Source organism: Desarmillaria tabescens (assembly GCF_030435595.1).
Source record: "Desarmillaria tabescens strain CCBAS 213 chromosome Unknown EV420scaffold_58, whole genome shotgun sequence".
Lineage (NCBI taxonomy): Eukaryota > Fungi > Basidiomycota > Agaricomycetes > Agaricales > Physalacriaceae > Desarmillaria > Desarmillaria tabescens.
In genome coordinates, this window is record NW_026848357.1 from 100,192 (window position 1) to 117,775 (window position 17,584).

General features: G+C 45.3%; 3 protein-coding genes across 3 annotated transcripts; 1 reads left to right on the top strand and 2 right to left on the bottom strand.

Moving 5' to 3' along the window:
* Window positions 1–8,198: 8,198 nt before the first annotated feature.
* EV420DRAFT_1484952 (uncharacterized protein) lies at window positions 8,199–9,345 on the top strand (the record flags this gene model as incomplete). Its single annotated transcript, XM_060470140.1, has 7 exons — window positions 8,199–8,324; window positions 8,364–8,459; window positions 8,503–8,561; window positions 8,600–8,618; window positions 8,641–8,919; window positions 8,947–9,093; window positions 9,157–9,345. 7 exons carry the CDS (start codon window positions 8,199–8,201, stop codon window positions 9,343–9,345), a joined length of 915 nt encoding a protein of 304 aa, XP_060324745.1.
* Window positions 9,346–12,162: 2,817 nt separating this feature from the next.
* Window positions 12,163–15,743, bottom strand: EV420DRAFT_1723989 (uncharacterized protein; the record flags this gene model as incomplete). The annotated part of the gene is made up of 9 exons (XM_060479799.1): window positions 12,163–12,587; window positions 12,640–12,686; window positions 13,327–13,352; window positions 13,403–13,469; window positions 14,107–14,178; window positions 14,224–14,252; window positions 14,310–14,366; window positions 14,441–15,364; window positions 15,413–15,743. 9 exons carry the CDS (start codon window positions 15,741–15,743, stop codon window positions 12,434–12,436), a joined length of 1,707 nt encoding a protein of 568 aa, XP_060324746.1. The 3' UTR covers window positions 12,163–12,433.
* Window positions 15,744–15,959: 216 nt separating this feature from the next.
* EV420DRAFT_1649214 (uncharacterized protein) lies at window positions 15,960–16,808 on the bottom strand (the record flags this gene model as incomplete). The annotated part of the gene is made up of 1 exon (XM_060478277.1): window positions 15,960–16,808. One exon carries the CDS (start codon window positions 16,806–16,808, stop codon window positions 15,960–15,962), a length of 849 nt encoding a protein of 282 aa, XP_060324747.1.
* Between the last annotated feature and the right edge of the window lie 776 nt (window positions 16,809–17,584).

Here is a 17,584-nt window from a genome sequence, read left to right on the forward strand (position 1 = left end):
TGGGTTCTGATTGGCCAGCTGAGCAGTTACTTAAAGGTGGCTTGTTTCCGCTATAAATAAAACTGCAAAACCAGTCTTCACATAAATCTTCGTGACGTTGTGGTGTTATTGTGTGTTCTGCGCTGCTTTTCTGGGTTCGAGTCCCGGTCAGAGGATTGTCGGCCAGTAAAATATCTTTGGTATCATTGATACAAAAAAACTAGTACTCTGCATGAAACCTTCAGGTAGGTAAATTACGGTTTTGTAGTGACACTGAGGGCAGTGTTTTGATATGATATTTTACTTATCCCGTGCTAAAACCACATGACTCGACGTGTCGCAATTGCAATTGCAATTTTTTTCCAAAACCTCCTTTTTATACATTGCGCAACCCTAAATCCAACCACTGTGTCGTGATGATGTGGTATTATCCTACGTTGCTCACCTGGGTTTGAGTCCTGGTCGAAGGATTCGCGATCAAAAGCAACACCTTTTTGTATCATCTCGCTCGATCTCTTATTGAACCTCCTTATCTCAGACTCGGACAGGATCAGAAAGGGCTTAGGTTACCACAGACAAAGCCATGGCTTTCTAGCAGCCGGTCACATCCTCTCGCTCGGGTATCAGTCGGGTTCCTGCTTCAGTTTTAGTCGTACTTTCATTACATGACCCATTTCCAACTGGAATTCATATCAAAGAGGATCACGATGGACTTGAAGTTCGCGAACCTGGTAGAAACGAGCCTCTTTATTACCAGAGAGCACATCGCCTTCAGCCAGAGGAACAGAGACTCGTCTGTGACAGAGTCATCATAACAGGCGAGGTACAGTCAATGAACCCTATTATTTACCCCATATTGATGTCGTTGCCCAGGGACATTCAACATGGGGAGAATTCAATCTTGTCAGCAGGGTTCGCCCATGTGACAGCTTCATCAGTCCCTCTAAGGACTACATATGTTGCCAAGGTCTTGTCAAATTCGCTAACATTTACCTATACCTTATCTAGGTTGATGGCGATCGAGGAAAGTGGCTCTATCGGGGGTACCTTATCAGGAATGCTGACGGTAATTTAGCTGAAGATGGCATGGCACTTTGAGCCCTGATGCTGTTCCTGGCTATGAAGGTTGCTTCACGATGTCACAGCGTCAATGAGTCATTTTGTTACGAGCGGTGTGCTATCTACCCCACAAATACAGTGGTACTTTGTCCATATTGGTCATCGGGTTATATGATGGTAGGTGGCAGAAATTTTCTTCGGACCTACAGACCAGCTTCGTTTTTCTCATCGCGATGAAATAAACAGTGGGTGTTTAATCCTTAACAGCGTGATTTTTCTGTGGATGAAGAAAGCTGTCAATGGTGTGTAGCACTTCAACGTGAGAGGATCAGTGCTGATGTGTGAACAGGGCACTCTCGTTCCTAATTTGGTAAAAAGACTAAGCACATCGCATGTCATTGTGATGGTAACATTCAATTTTGATGAAGAGCAGCGGAGCCAGTAGAACACCCAGTAGCAAAAGCTGAGCAAAATCTGACTGCCAATAGGCTAAGGGACCTATCTTTTTGTCACTCCCGCTCCGTCGAAGCCCCAAATCACCGCTCTCGCCAGTCCGTTTTCAATGTGGCAACTTGATCTCATGCGCGACCAGCAACACTCGGACCTCGCTTATAGGACCTTAGTGAACTTTGACGAAGAGATAGGTTTGATTTCTAGTCAAAATGCAGACATGTAATGTTGTCATTAAGAACTGAATACGGGAGGAACTGAAACGATCGAGCGATCGGGTCTAAAAATAGTGCTGGTTGTGTAGATCGCTCGAGCTGTAGCTCATTACAAAATGAACGTTCACAGCGCTTTGGGGCCCGAGACTACTGACATCATCTTTGAGCAGTGCATGGAAAAGAATTATTATAATTATATGTGTCTTTCAACAAGATTAGTATACTAAAAAGGGTCTACAATCTAGTGGCAAATAGTATTCTACACCTTCTACGCAATAGCTTAGTTGACATACGATGTTAGATTAAGCAGCAAGGATCAGGTTTACACCAGCAGCTAAGAGCCAAGGCAAGTGATGCGTCATTTACAGACCATTAAGGGATAGCAGTGAGGTGTGCGATTCTATAGTATCGGGAATTTAGATTCAAGATATCTTCAGGGTAGTTGACTGGCGAAAATGCCTAAGGGATGTAGAGGGTGACGTTCAGTGTGACGAGTCTATCATTTTATTTATAAATGAGAGGTGATCTGCGATGATAAAATTTACTTGCCATTACAGAATCGAGCATTTCCAGGAGGGCTGGTAGTCATTAACCATAAAGAGATACGCGAAGGAAGCAGTGACAGCAAAGAGATCCAGACTTGAAGAGAGACAGAGAACCGAATACAGAAATAGAGTGTCAGAGATGTAAAAAGCCAGGTGAGATCATGAAACAGGAAGAAAGAGAAGATTGCTCTGAAGTGGAATGGTAAGAAGGTATGGGTATCAGCAGCAGGGGATGTCTTACCGAGTGCCAGAATCATTATTTTCTGGTGCAATTTTGACACAGAGATTTTGCACCTTTAAAAAGTGACGGTTGTCCTCCCTTATCGACACAATATGCAGGACAGCAATACAATATGCTCCACATACAGGTGCACTTTGGACACTGATAAACATGGGTAGTGCACATAGAGGAATACCATTTGATGGTACGGAGGTAAAGCATCGTTACTACATAAAAATCTACTTTTTAACGAGGACTGAGATCATTGGACTCACAGTTATAAAGTGCCCTGTTCTACCTAGCTTAACGCCAAAGCAACAAAAAAGGAGAAAATGCAATATTTAGACAGCATTGGAGACAGTGATCCATTGTGGGGGTGAAGGGAAGAATGAGGTCTGAGAACACGATGCTAGTCCATAAATCACGAAGCTGGAAGAACACATACACCCAACATACACCATGACCTGGAAAGGTAATAAACGGTTGATGTAAAGCTCAAACAAGGACCCACAAGGACATTCAAGGGGTGGTCCATCTCAGCCCAGTGCTGTCCATCAAGCAGGATGCTGTATATATTCAGGAACATTGATAGATTTGTTCTCCTGGATGTGAGACAGTAACAATATCTTCGAAGTGGTACCGGTGATATAGTAGGAAGGTTAGGCCTGTAGTCTCCCCTAGGCAGACTTCTATCCAAATCAAGACAGTCGAGATTTGAAATAGAGTCTGCTAGCAGACACGCCCTGGATACTGGAGCACGGTTGGTTTTCTGTTATACTTTTTAAGGAAATTTGTCATGTGACTGCCTGCCCTCTCTACCCTTGCAAAAATTACTATCTGACGTCATTTTTAGGACTGCAAAGCACATTTATTGGCATGGAAATGTATCGTGGTGCTCAGGAAAACAGCTAAATACTTACTAGAAGTAAAGATATCTCCACAAATCACTATTAATAGTCCATTTTTATTAATTTGTAGGGTTAGGTCTTTTAACAGCTGTTACTTCGTATATCCGTGGTTATGCAACTATATATTGCCCAAAGGATCAAGTCATCCAAATTTAGTACTATGTGAGCTCAGTTGAAGACAGGTTTTGCAGCACAGAGATGCAGAATCGTTGGTTTATACCAATATCAAAGGAAATATTCCCTCTAGATACATTGTGGTTCCCTTTCAATGGACTTGAGATATTCTCCGAGATAATCTGAAGTCTTTTGGATGAATTTCGTGATACCCAAGTACGCAAATCTGGCTTCATACACATAAATGGTATTTTGGGGAATTAATGAGCAAATTTAGAGTGAATAATGATTGTACTTATTGAAATTTAGTTATGTGAGTGCTTTAACTCAAAACATACCAGAAAACACGTCTGAATACTCTGTATGGAGTGACAGTCGACTAGCATTGAAGAATGCATCGTGAATTTATGAGCTTAGTAATGTCGTCCACATGAGTTTCACGTGATGAAAAATCATGCTCCGGTATTGACCCCATTAGTAATTGCAGACTATTAGGCCTGCCCGCAGACCGGGCAGCAGACTGCCATGTCACATCATGCCCCTGGCCACCCCACTGACTCTGAGAATGTGGACCCACAATGAAAGTTCCTCCCCATGCGATAGCACATGTTTGTGAGTGTACAGCTCCAGCATTTATCTTTGCCTGATGTTGTGTAGCCCTTCTGGCAGGGGATGGTGACACTGATAGTGAACATGTCCTTGTTCGAGATGGGCATGTTCTGCATGTATTCGCTCCAAAATGGCACATCGTGGGGCAACATAAGTATACCCTGTTGACACATGTCAGAGCTTGTTCTAACAGCTTACTCGACTCGTTTTGTCACATAAATGTAGGTAGGATCTGTGACTCGTCTTTCATTACTAACCATTTCCCAAGGGATCTTGAACAGCTTACAGCTCAACAAATTGCCTGCTGGCTTACATCCGTTTCTCGGAAGGACCACCTCCCCGTCTCCATGCTTGCTTTAGTATCCACCACGGCAGTAACATGTCCTGGATCCAGTGTTGTAGGGTCACCACACTCAATGGGCAGTGATTCCAACAGCCATAATGTGTCTGGCTCCTGAGAATCTGGACTTGAAGTCACAGACTTGGCCAAACAGATGCCGAGTGCATAGTACCTATGTGTGAATTACCTTTATATGTTCAGGATTGTCACTCTTTATTCATGCCAATGACCAGTCCCAACATCTATTTTTCATTGGCTGGGTTTGTCTCCATCATTGAAATATTTTGTGCTTGGACTCCACTTGTCACGTAGCTTCATGCTATCTCGAGTCCCAATTCTCCTGGTGCCACTTGTAGAATATGACCACACTGTATAATTCTCTCATCAATATCTGTGTTTCGATGCTGAGATCTAGATCTACACTGTCGCTGAATCTAAAAATTTGGTTGCTATGAATTTTGGCGGATCAAATTTTCTCAGACTGGGCCTGCACTTGTTACAGTGTACCTGGGACCCGAGTGAGAGTCTGAATTTCTGTGAGTCCCGGGGGCTGATCTCGGTCATAATGTTAGCTGCTTCCGACTCATCGGAAATAGTAGTTGAGGTTGTAAGACACATCAAACAGGCAATTTCCTAACACCTCAAGGTTGTCGAAGTGGGATGCTGTTTCAGTGGGGTCAACCCTTCAAGATCACTTTCAGGATGCATCAAGTCTGAAAAAGCACTGATACCTTTCACATCTGTCAAAGGAACAGAGTAACAGGGAATGGCTTACCATTGCAGCATTGGCAAGAATGATGCCATGGTCCTTGTGGCAGTCATGACCTTGCTTTTGGCTGAGACTAATCAGATTTACACAAAGGAGTGTCTTCTCTCAAATCCAACATGGCTTAGATATCTTGGTGACCCTACATTTTATTTTTTTTGCTCTCGGTTTCTCCTTCCTGGCCTGAACAAGTTCATTGCGGTAAGGCTGATACCACAAGAAGAGAAGTGGCACAGTACTTATTCATCTTCGCACAACATCTTTAGGCCATACATCATAGGTGGTGGAATGATATCAATGTGTATTGGATAGCAACCTGATACGATAGCAAATTAATCTGACAATTCATGTATATGTCCAATTTTGCGAGAGTTCCGAGTCCTATATGTATATATAGATATCGGTCATTATGCCAACCTGAAAAGAAATTTTTGATCATCCAACACGGCATTTGCTGTTGGATTCTCCCTGGCCAGGTCATGGGAACTTTTCTTCAACCTTCATCATTGTCCTGTGAATTCCTTTCCTTTTTCAGATTCGTGGTACTCAGCCAGCCCGTTCTTGGTCTTTGTCCTCTTTCTTGTACTATCCACTGCCACTATCACCCCCGACAGACCTGGCATCCCCAACATCACTATTGGGGTGAATTGCTATTGAAGACAGCTTCGGAGCATGTGGACAACCCTGGATTTACTCCGGGATTTGATATCGGCCTCCATCTCGTAGCAAGAGGGTGCATGGAGGGCCAACCCAACAATGACATGCAGAACAAGGAGAACAGCAATAGGAGGGGTGGGGACTTTCAGAGTGAAGAGACGATATAGCTGGGAGATGGAAGGGCTGTAGTGTGGGGAGGAGAAGGCTGGAATGAGGTTGGAGTAGAGGGGTATGAGTGGGAAGCCGGGATGGAGATCGGGTCTCTGATTTCCAACAATCGCAGAACCAACAATGCTAGCTTGGTCGTTGGCCATCACCATGACTACCAACGACCTCACCGCAGCCAATTCAATATGAATTTTTAGTCAATGTTATCGTCTTCCTCTCAAACAGCGACATGCACTGCAATGCCCTAATTGCATCTAAACACATGTAAACAAGGTGAGGATCAAAGGCCCAAACTGTGCTCCCCGTGGTCCTATATATTCCTGATTACAGTATTTCCTAGGGCTGGAACAGTCACTCTTCCTCTAGCATTGATGGAACTTCTGTGCAGTGTCAATCTGCACCGGAGAAATGGGATAGGTCAGAATGCCGTGCTGATTGGGAAGCATTTCAGTGATATCCTAACTGACATTAAGGCTTCATATGCAGTTGGGGATAGTGTCACAGCCCAATTCATTGGTGCCAACCTGCGGGTACTAAGACCAACACTTCCTCCTCGTGTTATTGACTAAGAAGTTCATTGCTTAACCTAGAACAATCTGCAGCTCAGAAGTACTTTCCTGACAGTCTATTGCCAGGTCTCAGGCCAATGGGTGTCCATCCAGTCTGATTCACATCCTTCGACTATGGTTTAATCAATTGTTCTGCTTCTTGTCATGTACATGTATGTTGATTAGGCTAAATGCAGCTCTCAGGCTGCTCGAGGTCAACATGAGTGCAAAGCTTATAATCGCTATCAAGGGTCAACGAAGCATGATGGCCACGGAACCTCCCCTAACATCTACATCGATCACACAGCTGCTGTATTTCCCGCTCTCAGTATGTTTCACAATTTTTCCAGCTAACTTGCCACTGCGGCTATAGGAAACACCATCAGAGACAAGAAGACCATGTCTCCGACCCTCCGGTCCAACATATACAGAGCTGTTGATCAGGCTATTTCATGGCTATCTGGTGAGAAAGTACATGTCGATGGAGTTGAATGAACAGGTTGTTCCCACTTCCATGTTAGCTACTGTTATCAGGATTGTGTCGACTTCAATGTCCATGCAGGAAATGCCACTATTTCTATACCATTCGCTCGCCATGACGTTCTTGTGCATCCAGATCAGCCTCGTCATTCTGGATAAACAGAATGATGGGACTGACTTGGCAGGTCGAAGAGAGAGAACACTAGCTTTTTGCCATAGACCATAATTGGGCTTTGGAAATTTGTCCTGATTTCTTTCGCCAATGGAAGTTTGTGAGCTTGATGGACACAAAAATGGAGTACTATAGGACTCGGATCTGCCACACATATGTGGTGGTCCTCAAATTCTAGTCATGAGATGGGACTCGCGGACTCAGAGTAGCAAGGACTCGGTCACAGCAAAATAATTATTATGTATGGAGATGCATATACTTGCCGGTTCTGGAGTAGTTCTTCTTCTCCATGTGAAGGTCTTCGAAAGGAGAACAAGAGTCCATCAAGAATGAGAAAGTCAATATCTCTGAAACGCAGCCAATTCCGATCCCTGCTTTCCCTTCAGGCTCATGGGTTTGGGCCGATCTCCCGGGAAACAGTATGGGGCAGAGTCAAGCATGAGTCCACTTTTTGGAAAGCTGCGAGAAAGGGTTACTAACATGATGGCGGAGTGTTGGTCTAAATAGTAAAGAGGATGCCCATGATGTCACTGTTCCTTCTTGAAAGTGGTGAAGCAGGGGAGCAGCGTCGAAAATTCTCGGCAGGTGTATCCGGACTGCGGGGATACTGTGGGAATGGCTTAGTCACCGGATTACTCGGCCCATGATCCCACAGCTACCTTGGACTTGCCTTGGACGCGAACGTCCATGAACAGCATCCTCTTCAACTTGCCTGACGATGTGCTGATCTACACTCTTGCTTTTCTCTCCGTCCCAGATATCTTGGTTTTCCGCCAGGTGAGACTACCCGGTACTGGTCAACTTACTGAGACCACACAGGTGTGTAAATGATTCAATGCACTCAAAAGACTACACATCGTCTGGACAAACGCATTCAAAATCAATATCCTCTCCAATGATTACCCCGTTCCAATCGATGACACCGATCTTCAGCGGCGCACGTGCCATGCGTACCGACTCGCATCTCAATGGCTCGCAGACTCGCCTCTGATGCCATCGAGCGAGACGAGTGTCACTGGCTCGCCTATATCCGAAATCAAATTCATACCGGGATGACAACACCAGTGGCTGCTAACCGTATCGAAAGGAATCTGGTCAGTACTGACGATCCGGGATATCGCGCGTGGGTTCAGGTGCTCAGAGTGGTCACCAAGAGGTGCGCTGTTCACTGGGGTAAAGCTGAACACAGATACAGAGTCCGAGGCGAGTATGGCTGTGGCATTGGATGGGTGAGTCTTTGTTGTTCTGATGATGCATCGCTAATTTGTGTAGATCACGGAGGATCGTGCTCCTATCTTCGAGAATATATTAAGGAATACATCGGGGTACAGGTGAGTCCTCATAAAATCTACTCCTTCAGTTTACATAGCTTATTTTACTTTGTCACAGTATAATGCTGCAATTAATCAGGCGACTTCAGGCGGTAGTAACATTTATGGAATACCTTGGACTGGACCACCAAGCACATTGTTCTCCAGTGATAACCAAACTGTAGCAATAAGCTTGTTGCTCAGTGCAATACAGCTTGCAGACGACCAGGCATCGTCGATATCGAGTGATGTTCCCACTTCGAGTGCTACCCCTAGCCCAAGTACGAGCACATCCTCGCTGCTGCCGACAAGGAAGAGTTTGGCTGGAGCAATAGCCGGTGGAATTGTCGGTGGACTAGCAGTTCTTGCAGCTGTAACTGTGGGTATTTTACTGTTGCATAGACAGTGTCATCGAAGTAACAACAAGAACCATTCTGTTGTGGACAACTTTTCCCCACAAATGCTCACACTATTCATGGCCACATCCATTCCAGTTTCTTCTGAGATATCACGAGAGTCTCGTATGAACCAGAAGAAACATGCTAGACATACCGTGAGTGCGAGCGGAGCAGAGTCCTCTTCATCTTCAGGGCCGGTAGAGAGAGAGCCGACGTAGAGAAGGATGGATGTACGGATCGAGTCGACAACTCCACCTCATCCGCCAAATCCACTGCACACAGAGAGTAGGGAGAATATGCCGACAGAGGAACTGGTGAGGTTGCTCAATGAACGACTGCAGCCGGGTCGATGGAATGTCTCCGAGGATGAGCTACCACCAGAGTATCACGAAGGATGGACTACGTAGAAAGTGTTGTCCATATACAGTGACCCAATACTATACCCTTCATTATTTTGGAGTTTCTCTCATGGGGAAGCCCATGTATATTTTCCCCAGAATCTTCATGATGATGGTTTTAACAAGGCATAAGCATTGTATTATTTCATCAATTGATCAGGAAAAATATGAATGTATACACATTATTGACTACAGAATAATTTAGCACAAGCTGAAAGCTAGGAGTGGCAAGTAGCATACCTTCTCGGTGAACTTATCAAGTGTTAAGAGCATAAAGCATGTGGGGGCGGGCGGTCATACATGGGCCACGCAGTACCTTAGTGCCTTCTGGATCCATGAAAAGAGAAAAACAAACCTAGACATGGCTCTGGATAATTTTCCAGCATGTCTATTCTTGCTAACACATTATCTGTCGGTTCTACAGCATCTTGAAATCCTTCAGAGCCCGTCCAGCATGTGTCACCCCGAGTATAACACGCCGATGTTAGGATTGCCGAGAGGGAGAGAAGCTGTTGCCATTCCGAACTCTTCAGTGATTCTTTAACTTTGCATGAGTGTAAGTGAGAGGACCCTTGAAATTTTTGGAATTGAGGTTATACTCATGAATTGGAGAGTATGCTGTTGTTGTACATAAGTGGGTGACGATGACATGAGAGGAAGACATAGTTTTCTAGTTAGTATACAGCTGGTTTCTGAGGAACAGGACATTGTACAGATCCCAAAGCGACATATGAGTTGATATATGGAAGAACTATATGCATATTCCTTCTCTGAATGTTTGTGATGAAACCTACTGCCGAGAAATAAGTGAGTAGTAGACCAGGCGTGCTGGCATTAATGTCAGTACAAGGCCCCAAGAAGGAACGGCCCGGGACCACAGACTTGACACCCAGGCACTGCGAGCATACAAACCAAGTCTATGCACAAAGTCTACAGAATGATTGGTGAGACGAGTTGAAACGAAAGGGGATTTGAGTGCGTATGATATGCCTCCGTGTACTCTATTCAGATACTCCCGGATAAAAGGCGCAGTCTCTCCCAAGAAGGCCCAAATAATTTCTCGTGTCGGAACCAAGAGTGCATTTATAAGTAAAGGCGGTTAATCGAAAGGCTGTCACTATAATTGTGACAATATACAAAAAAAACGTCCTCACAGTCCACCTGAAGCCGTGCAAGGCCTTGAAAATGGAATTCTGAGATCTGATTGGTATATGCCTCACGGTGACTGCATGATGGCATAAAGTGTTAGAAACAGGCCCCTGCATTTGGTCTTGGGCATCGACTAAGCAGTTTTATCATCGAGGTCATGAGGTCCGACCTTCAATAACCAAGCTCTTTGATACCACGTCTCCTGGTAGCTAAAGTCATCGTTTAACAAAAGAGCACATGATGTGACAGAGATACTCCATTTACTTCGCAAAACCGCCGGATGCACAGGCCGCAGATTCTGGCAGGGCAGAAATTTGAAACTTGGTACACTTATAACGAGTACAGCCGGTGCATACCTCTCTCGTGGCCAAGCTAGAATGGAGGATAAATCGTAGAGTAGGTAACAACCTTCCACGACGTTACCAAGTCTTTCGAAGACACGTCAAGTCTGTCTGTTATCGAAATCCTTGGTACTTCACTTCATGGTGCTCGCAGCTAATCCGATGCATGGAAAAGCAGGCAGGGTACAAAATTAGGAGACCAATGGAACTGAGCATTTTAGATACTCACAGCGGCAATTTGACAGGATGCGTAGGTTTTACTGGGTAGATTGGAAAAGGCGTATCTGGTCACATAATATTAATTGCATAATTTCAGGTGTACGAGTCTTCAAGAATGAGGTGGGAGCTGTGTCGATGTCCTGTGTATCCAGAGGTGTGCGAGCTAGTGAGTAACAACGGCTCTAGAATATAGAATAAGACAGGATAAAAGGATACCGACTTTAGGTGCAGGCTCGAAGATCTTACCCTTCGGCTTCAGAGTCAGTAGTAATCCATCAAGAGGGCTTTGTCGTTTAGAGAGCTGCGAGAAATTAGATATGATTGTGGCCACAGGCTTGTAATCCATCTACAAAGTGGACAATGGACTTACGACACCGAGGTTCTATTTCTCAGAAGAGTCGGCAAAGGAAATTTCATGGGAAATCTCGATCTCTACAATGCAGGAATCGTGGTGCTGACCTTTTGCCGCTTTTTATTGGGGAATTGGTGTGCTAGATCGTCGTAGGAGGAACACCGTGGGAATCTAAGCTGTTTTGACAACACCTATTGGGCCCGAATCGTTGTATCTGTCCCAAAGATGGGCAATTATACTGCAAAGTCATGCTAGCTGGAGGCTGGAAAGAATAGATAGTCCTCGCACCCTGACAAAAGTACCTCACATTCAAACTCTGCAATCGTTTGCTCCTGGTGGAAAAGCTCTGGATAGTGCACGTGAAATAAGAGAAAATCACAATACATTGTATCAGTGCAATATTCGTGCCAGTTATGGGCATATTGTGGCCAGTTTGGTGAGCATTTGTCGCGATCAAGCTTGGATCAGCCTGAGGTAGTTGGTCTGGTTGTTGTTCTCAAAATGGGTATATCAATTGAAAAGAAATAAAACAAGCAGTATATTTTGTCTATCTGGAGGAAATATAAGTAAGAACACAAGCGGAATGGAACAGACGACATACTAGTTAGTTGCAGAAGCAAGCCGGGATGGGGCGAATCAGCTGACAACATCAAGCAAGTACAAATACACCGGATCGAATTCCCAGATTCTTTTGCCTTTCACAACCATCGCTGCGCTTGCTGTCGTGAGCTTGCCGTGCTTTCTCTCTCCTTCTCGCCCTCTATGCTTCTGGGATTCTTCTACGTCATAAATTTCTCGTTGCTTTGTCTCACAGCAATTGTGCAGGGCCATTCATCGATAGCGTCAACGTCTACGGGCATCCGCTGTATTGGCCCATAAACCTGCTGGACTCGAGCGTCCAAGAGTACGACTTTCTTGATGAGGCTGTCTTTTCCTGTCATGGCATTCGTCTCTTCCACCAGGTGAGACTCTCCCCTCTGTACAGTGCTGGTTACTGAGATTACAGGCATGTAAACAGTTCCACGTACTCCCACGATTACATGACGTATGGACAAACGCATTCAGACTCGACATCCTCTCCAATGGTTAACTGTATTCCCTCAATGACCCCGATCTCGACCAGCGTATGTGTTACGCCTCCTGACTCGGCTACTCCTCCGATGCGAACGAGATGGGCTTCACTGGATCGCCTGTATCTGAGATCAAATTTGCCCCAAGGAGCCAACACAAGTGGATACTGACCGTATCAAAGAAGGTGCAGTATTCACTAGTGTGAGCAGATCCAGAGTCTGAAATGAGTATCACCACAGCATTGGATGGGTAAGCGCCCGTTGATTTGATGAATGACGGCTAACTTATGTAAGTCACAGAGAATTACGCCATGAAATCCACTCCATAGATATCGACCTCCATCCGTGACGCAATATGCGGATGTGGTGTGGATGAGTGGGTGGGGCGATGTGCACGGAATCAGTGTTATTATATACTAATACCTGTTATACCTTGCCATTGAATACATGCATGTCTTTGCTTGTGTCTATAATCTGCTGTGCTATGCTTTCTTCTAAAAACCACGTGGGCGGGCAAATGATGCATTGATGGCTGCTGTTGCGGATGTTAGGACCTCGTAACCGTGCACTTAGGAATGGATCCCATGTCCAAATACAGCTGTTTATTTTCGCATCTCTGCATTTTGGCGAACGACCTGCAAGTCAAGCTCCTTTATGTACATCATCACTCCCTCCTAGCAGAACATCACCCTCCCTTCACCTCTTTCAGCTTTGAAAAAAAATAGCCCGTCTGTGGACCTGCCCAAGGTGGCTTGTCAGACTATGAGGATCCCGTCATCATTCCTTATGACCACTATCCACATACGAACTCACAGCACGACACAAAAATAAAAAACCACGTGAACAGCCAGATACGCACCTCTGACTGTGTTTGACCCACCTCGACTACGAGCCGTTATTAGGAAAAGACGCCAAATTGAAGAATCCAGACTTACCGTACATCACGTAGATTGGCCTTCGCAACGTTTCTGGGTCCAAATTTTTGATGCCGACAATGAGTCCCTAAAGGGGAGAGATCGTGAGCTAAATACAAACTTGAACAAAAGCTTACTGACGTTCAGCGGTACGCATCTCTAGCTTTTGATTTTCGTAGCTAAGAGACCCGAAAAATCAGCAACAAATCAGCGAAAATGATCATAAGTGATGACTTACTGAATGCCACAGGAACAAAGTCTTACCCTCTTCACCAGGCTTTGGCTTCGGAAGGTTCACAGAACCGAGTCTTAAAAACGAGATTCCAGGTCGTTCTAAATTGCGGGAATTCATGATCACAATGGCAGACTAGCGACCCAGCAGGGGTTTGGTTCCGTGAGGATTGAAGGCACGGTTTTTGCCTTGATCTTCGGACCTAAAACATGAAAGAAATGAGCAATAAACTTTGAAAATAACACCGAATCAGGGCGGAAGACTTAAGACCCAACTGAGGTTTGGCTCTGCAAGGTTTCCACCTTGGTGTTGTGGAGTTCAGATCTGCCAAAAAGTGAGCATTTGTGGCCCCGGACAAAACTCTAAATGAATGCCATACACCCATACACCGTGTAAACGTGTTCCATTTGCTCCGCAACGGTTTGATTCTTGAACATCAAACCGAGAAAGAATGAACAACAAACTCAATGAAGAGACCTTAACGCTGGCTTACCTTGCTCGCCAGACATCGATCCATATACTCAAAGGCCAGGGGTATATCTGAAAACGCCCAAAAGTCTTCAAGCTAGCTATCGGGGATGGAAATGAGCAGAAAACAAAACAAGCCCACCATTGTTGCCTTGGTCTGCGGATGAAGATCTGTTACCTCAAACTAAAATTTAGTAAAGCTAACAATTCAATATAGTACGCACCCACCTTCGCTCGCAGGGGATGTCGATACATCGTCCTGGTGCAATATCGAGACAATTTGGCCTCCAGGAAGGGTTTAATTCTAGAAACGTCGAAATGAATAAGACTTCACTGAAGAAACATAAACGGTAGCTTACCTTGCTCACTGGATGGTTGGATAGCGGTAAGCTTATCTCGCTTATAGCCTACATGTCCAAGGTATAAGCCGGCTAGTCTCCTGCGGGTTTTACGTGTTATGGAATCTCCTACGTTCTCGCCCTCCAGGCCAGCGAGACCAACTTTCCAACCAGACCAACAGCAGGTACGTAGTTGTGTCTTCTCCCAGCGTTGAACTCGTGCCAACCACCAGTTGTACAGCCGGAACTTCGGGTGTAAGGCCATCACACGAGGCAGACGAAACTCGTGCCAAAGAACACGATCCTTTACGCGGAAAACGTTCGGGGATTTGTATGAAACGGTAAATCTTTTTGCTAGACCATCGAACTCGTTGTTAAACCCATTGTCCAGGTATTCCTCAATGAACATGGCCATTAGATCCTTCCCCAAGGGAGGAGGTAGTTCAACAGATGGGATACAGTACGTCTGAATGAGGTATGACCTGCACCAAGAAACCATATCACCGTACTGAACCACATTCCCAGGTACCAGTACTTCATCCTGCTCATCTCGTAGGGAGTCGAACAAGACAAAATTTACGCCTTTTGTACAATACATGCTGAACCGTGGATTCCTGCCCTCCATGCCTCCGTGACCACCTAATGCAAGTGCATCTGGCCAGTTGGTCTCGGCATTCATACGCCAAGTCCACCACTCATCTAGCATGTCGCCCATGTGCTGGTCAAGCCACAACTCAGCATCCGTAGGAGTCCACGAATGACTAGGTATGCTGTCCACATCCTCATCATCCAGCTCCAAACTGATATTGTTAAGTTCGAAGCTTGTAGAGCTATCTGCAACCCTGGACAGCTGATCCGCCTCCTTCAGCTTGAACTGGATATTCGCCAAAGACATTGTTGGTGGTTTATGATGACCAGGGGGACCTGACCGTGATCCTGAAGCGACTGTGCTACCATCAGGGCACTGTCAGGACATATGTCCACCCTTTCCACAGCGGAAACATTTTCCCTCAGCGAGGTACTCATCACGCTGCTTCTTGTCGAGTTTATGCTCATGCCAAGGTCCCTTCTTACTTTGAACAGGTCTTTCCCAGTTCTGAATAGGGCCTTTACGAGGGACTCCAGACAGCTCACGTAGTTCATCATTGAAGCTTTGACGTGCCGGTTTGGGGGTGTGATCCTGCTTGGAACGAGGTATGTCATTCCACTTATTCTGTTCCATTGTCTCATTGATGCGACGGTTGTTTGCACGACGATTATGCTCGTAGTCACCACGGGCTTTACCCTCCTCCATGTCACGAGATATATCCAAAATCTCGGCCATATCAACGATTTCTGCCCAAGTATTGACTTCCTCGTTATAAAGACGATGACTCAACTCTCTTCTAAGGTCATGTCACAATCCATACCACAAACGAAGTACTTGCGTATGCTCTGATTCATCTCCGAGCATGTGATAGTGACACTTCAGCTCATGGGCATAGGCACGTACATCACGACTCCCTTGGAAACACTGTCTGATCTTGCGACGAACCTTAGCTCAGAAATCACGAGGGAAACAGTAGTTGAACATTTCCCAGAAAAAGGTATTCAGATCCCATTCATTGTAGTTCATACTAACACTTTGGTCATAGAAGTCTCGTGCCTTTCCCTCAAGGTAACACGAAATCCCAAAGACTTTGTCCTCATCCTTAATCCTCGCCATTTTCAGGTACTGTTCACATTCTTGGATGAAACGTGCAACCAATTTCGGATCATCGCTACCATTGTACAGGGAAGGAGGGATGGGTTTCTCCCATGTAGTACTGTCTCGTGAGTGAGAACGTGATTGACATGAAGATTTCTTCCGTTTGTGGTGCCTCTTCTTATGACGTCCATTTTCAGAGCCAGACTCGTCATCTGAGGGAGAAGATGATGATGATGATGAAGAAGAGGAGTCAGGATCATCAGGATCATTAGCAGGTACACTAGTCTCTTCTCCATCATTCGACTTTTTCAATGCTCGCCCCAGATAACTATTAGGAGCAACCTGATCTGTGGCAAAAGCTGGTCCACTCCGAACATTGGGTGTATCCCGATGCTTGTTGCCCCGCATGGCATTCTGTGCAACCCCAATCATATGCTGCATGTCGATGTGAGGATTACCTATCACATTGTTGGAACCTGACATCGGAGACCGACCTCGCAATCTACCAAGATTACTAGCCTGCAAACCCAAAGGGCTTGACGACTTGGAATTTCCCTTCCGGGCACCCAAAGTAGCGTCAGACATCTCTTCAGACTTGACTTCCTCCCTGATCCTAACCTTCTTCACAGGTTTTGAGATTGGGGTGCTTGTAATTGTTGAGGCAGGAGCAGCATATAACAAAATAATCTGAGTGGAGTGCATGGCTTAGACTTAGAGCAGCACACTGGTGTCATTTAAGTGTGGAGTCTCAGTGCCCTGACTCACACCCTATGCATCCCTCAGCAGCGTCTCGCTCAAATAAAATACACTGAAAAGATAATATAATTACGGAGCTTCGTGCAACATTGATCTATGATGCGTGAACCCTGCCGATCCGGCAATCACCGAGAGATGTCATTCAGAACCGAGGACCACCCAGTCCGAGCCTCCTGAGAGGGCTTCAGCTGACACAAGAGAAACCCTGTACCCAGAATGAAATATTAAACTAAGAAAAGGTTGTGCAGCAACCAAATAAAAATACCAACTCACTAGCGATGTGCACGACAGAGGAATTAAAAACAAGGAGCCAATTAGGAGAAATATTCCGCATGGTGTGGCAACTCTAGACCTTGCAAAGAAGAAAGAGCAGCGTGTTATCGAGCCCTAACTCGGATGACTGACTCAGGATATTAATTAGTGACCATGCAGTTGACGCATCACAGAGAGGAAATGGCTCTGGGGTGGAGCGTATCTATTTTCGATATTTCTATTTATATAATTAGCTGTAGATAAAAGCATGGTAATTAGAAGTAGGTAGCAAGCTTTCAAACCCCTGCAGTTGTGACATGTAGCAGAGAGCCTAGTGTGCAACCAAAGGAATTGTGTTTGTAGCTTCAAGCGAAAGAATATTATTGGATCTAGAATTATTTTGAGATGCTTGAGAGGTTGCGAGGCATGCCTTGCTCACGCGCAACACCTAGCTTGATTCTGGACAGTAA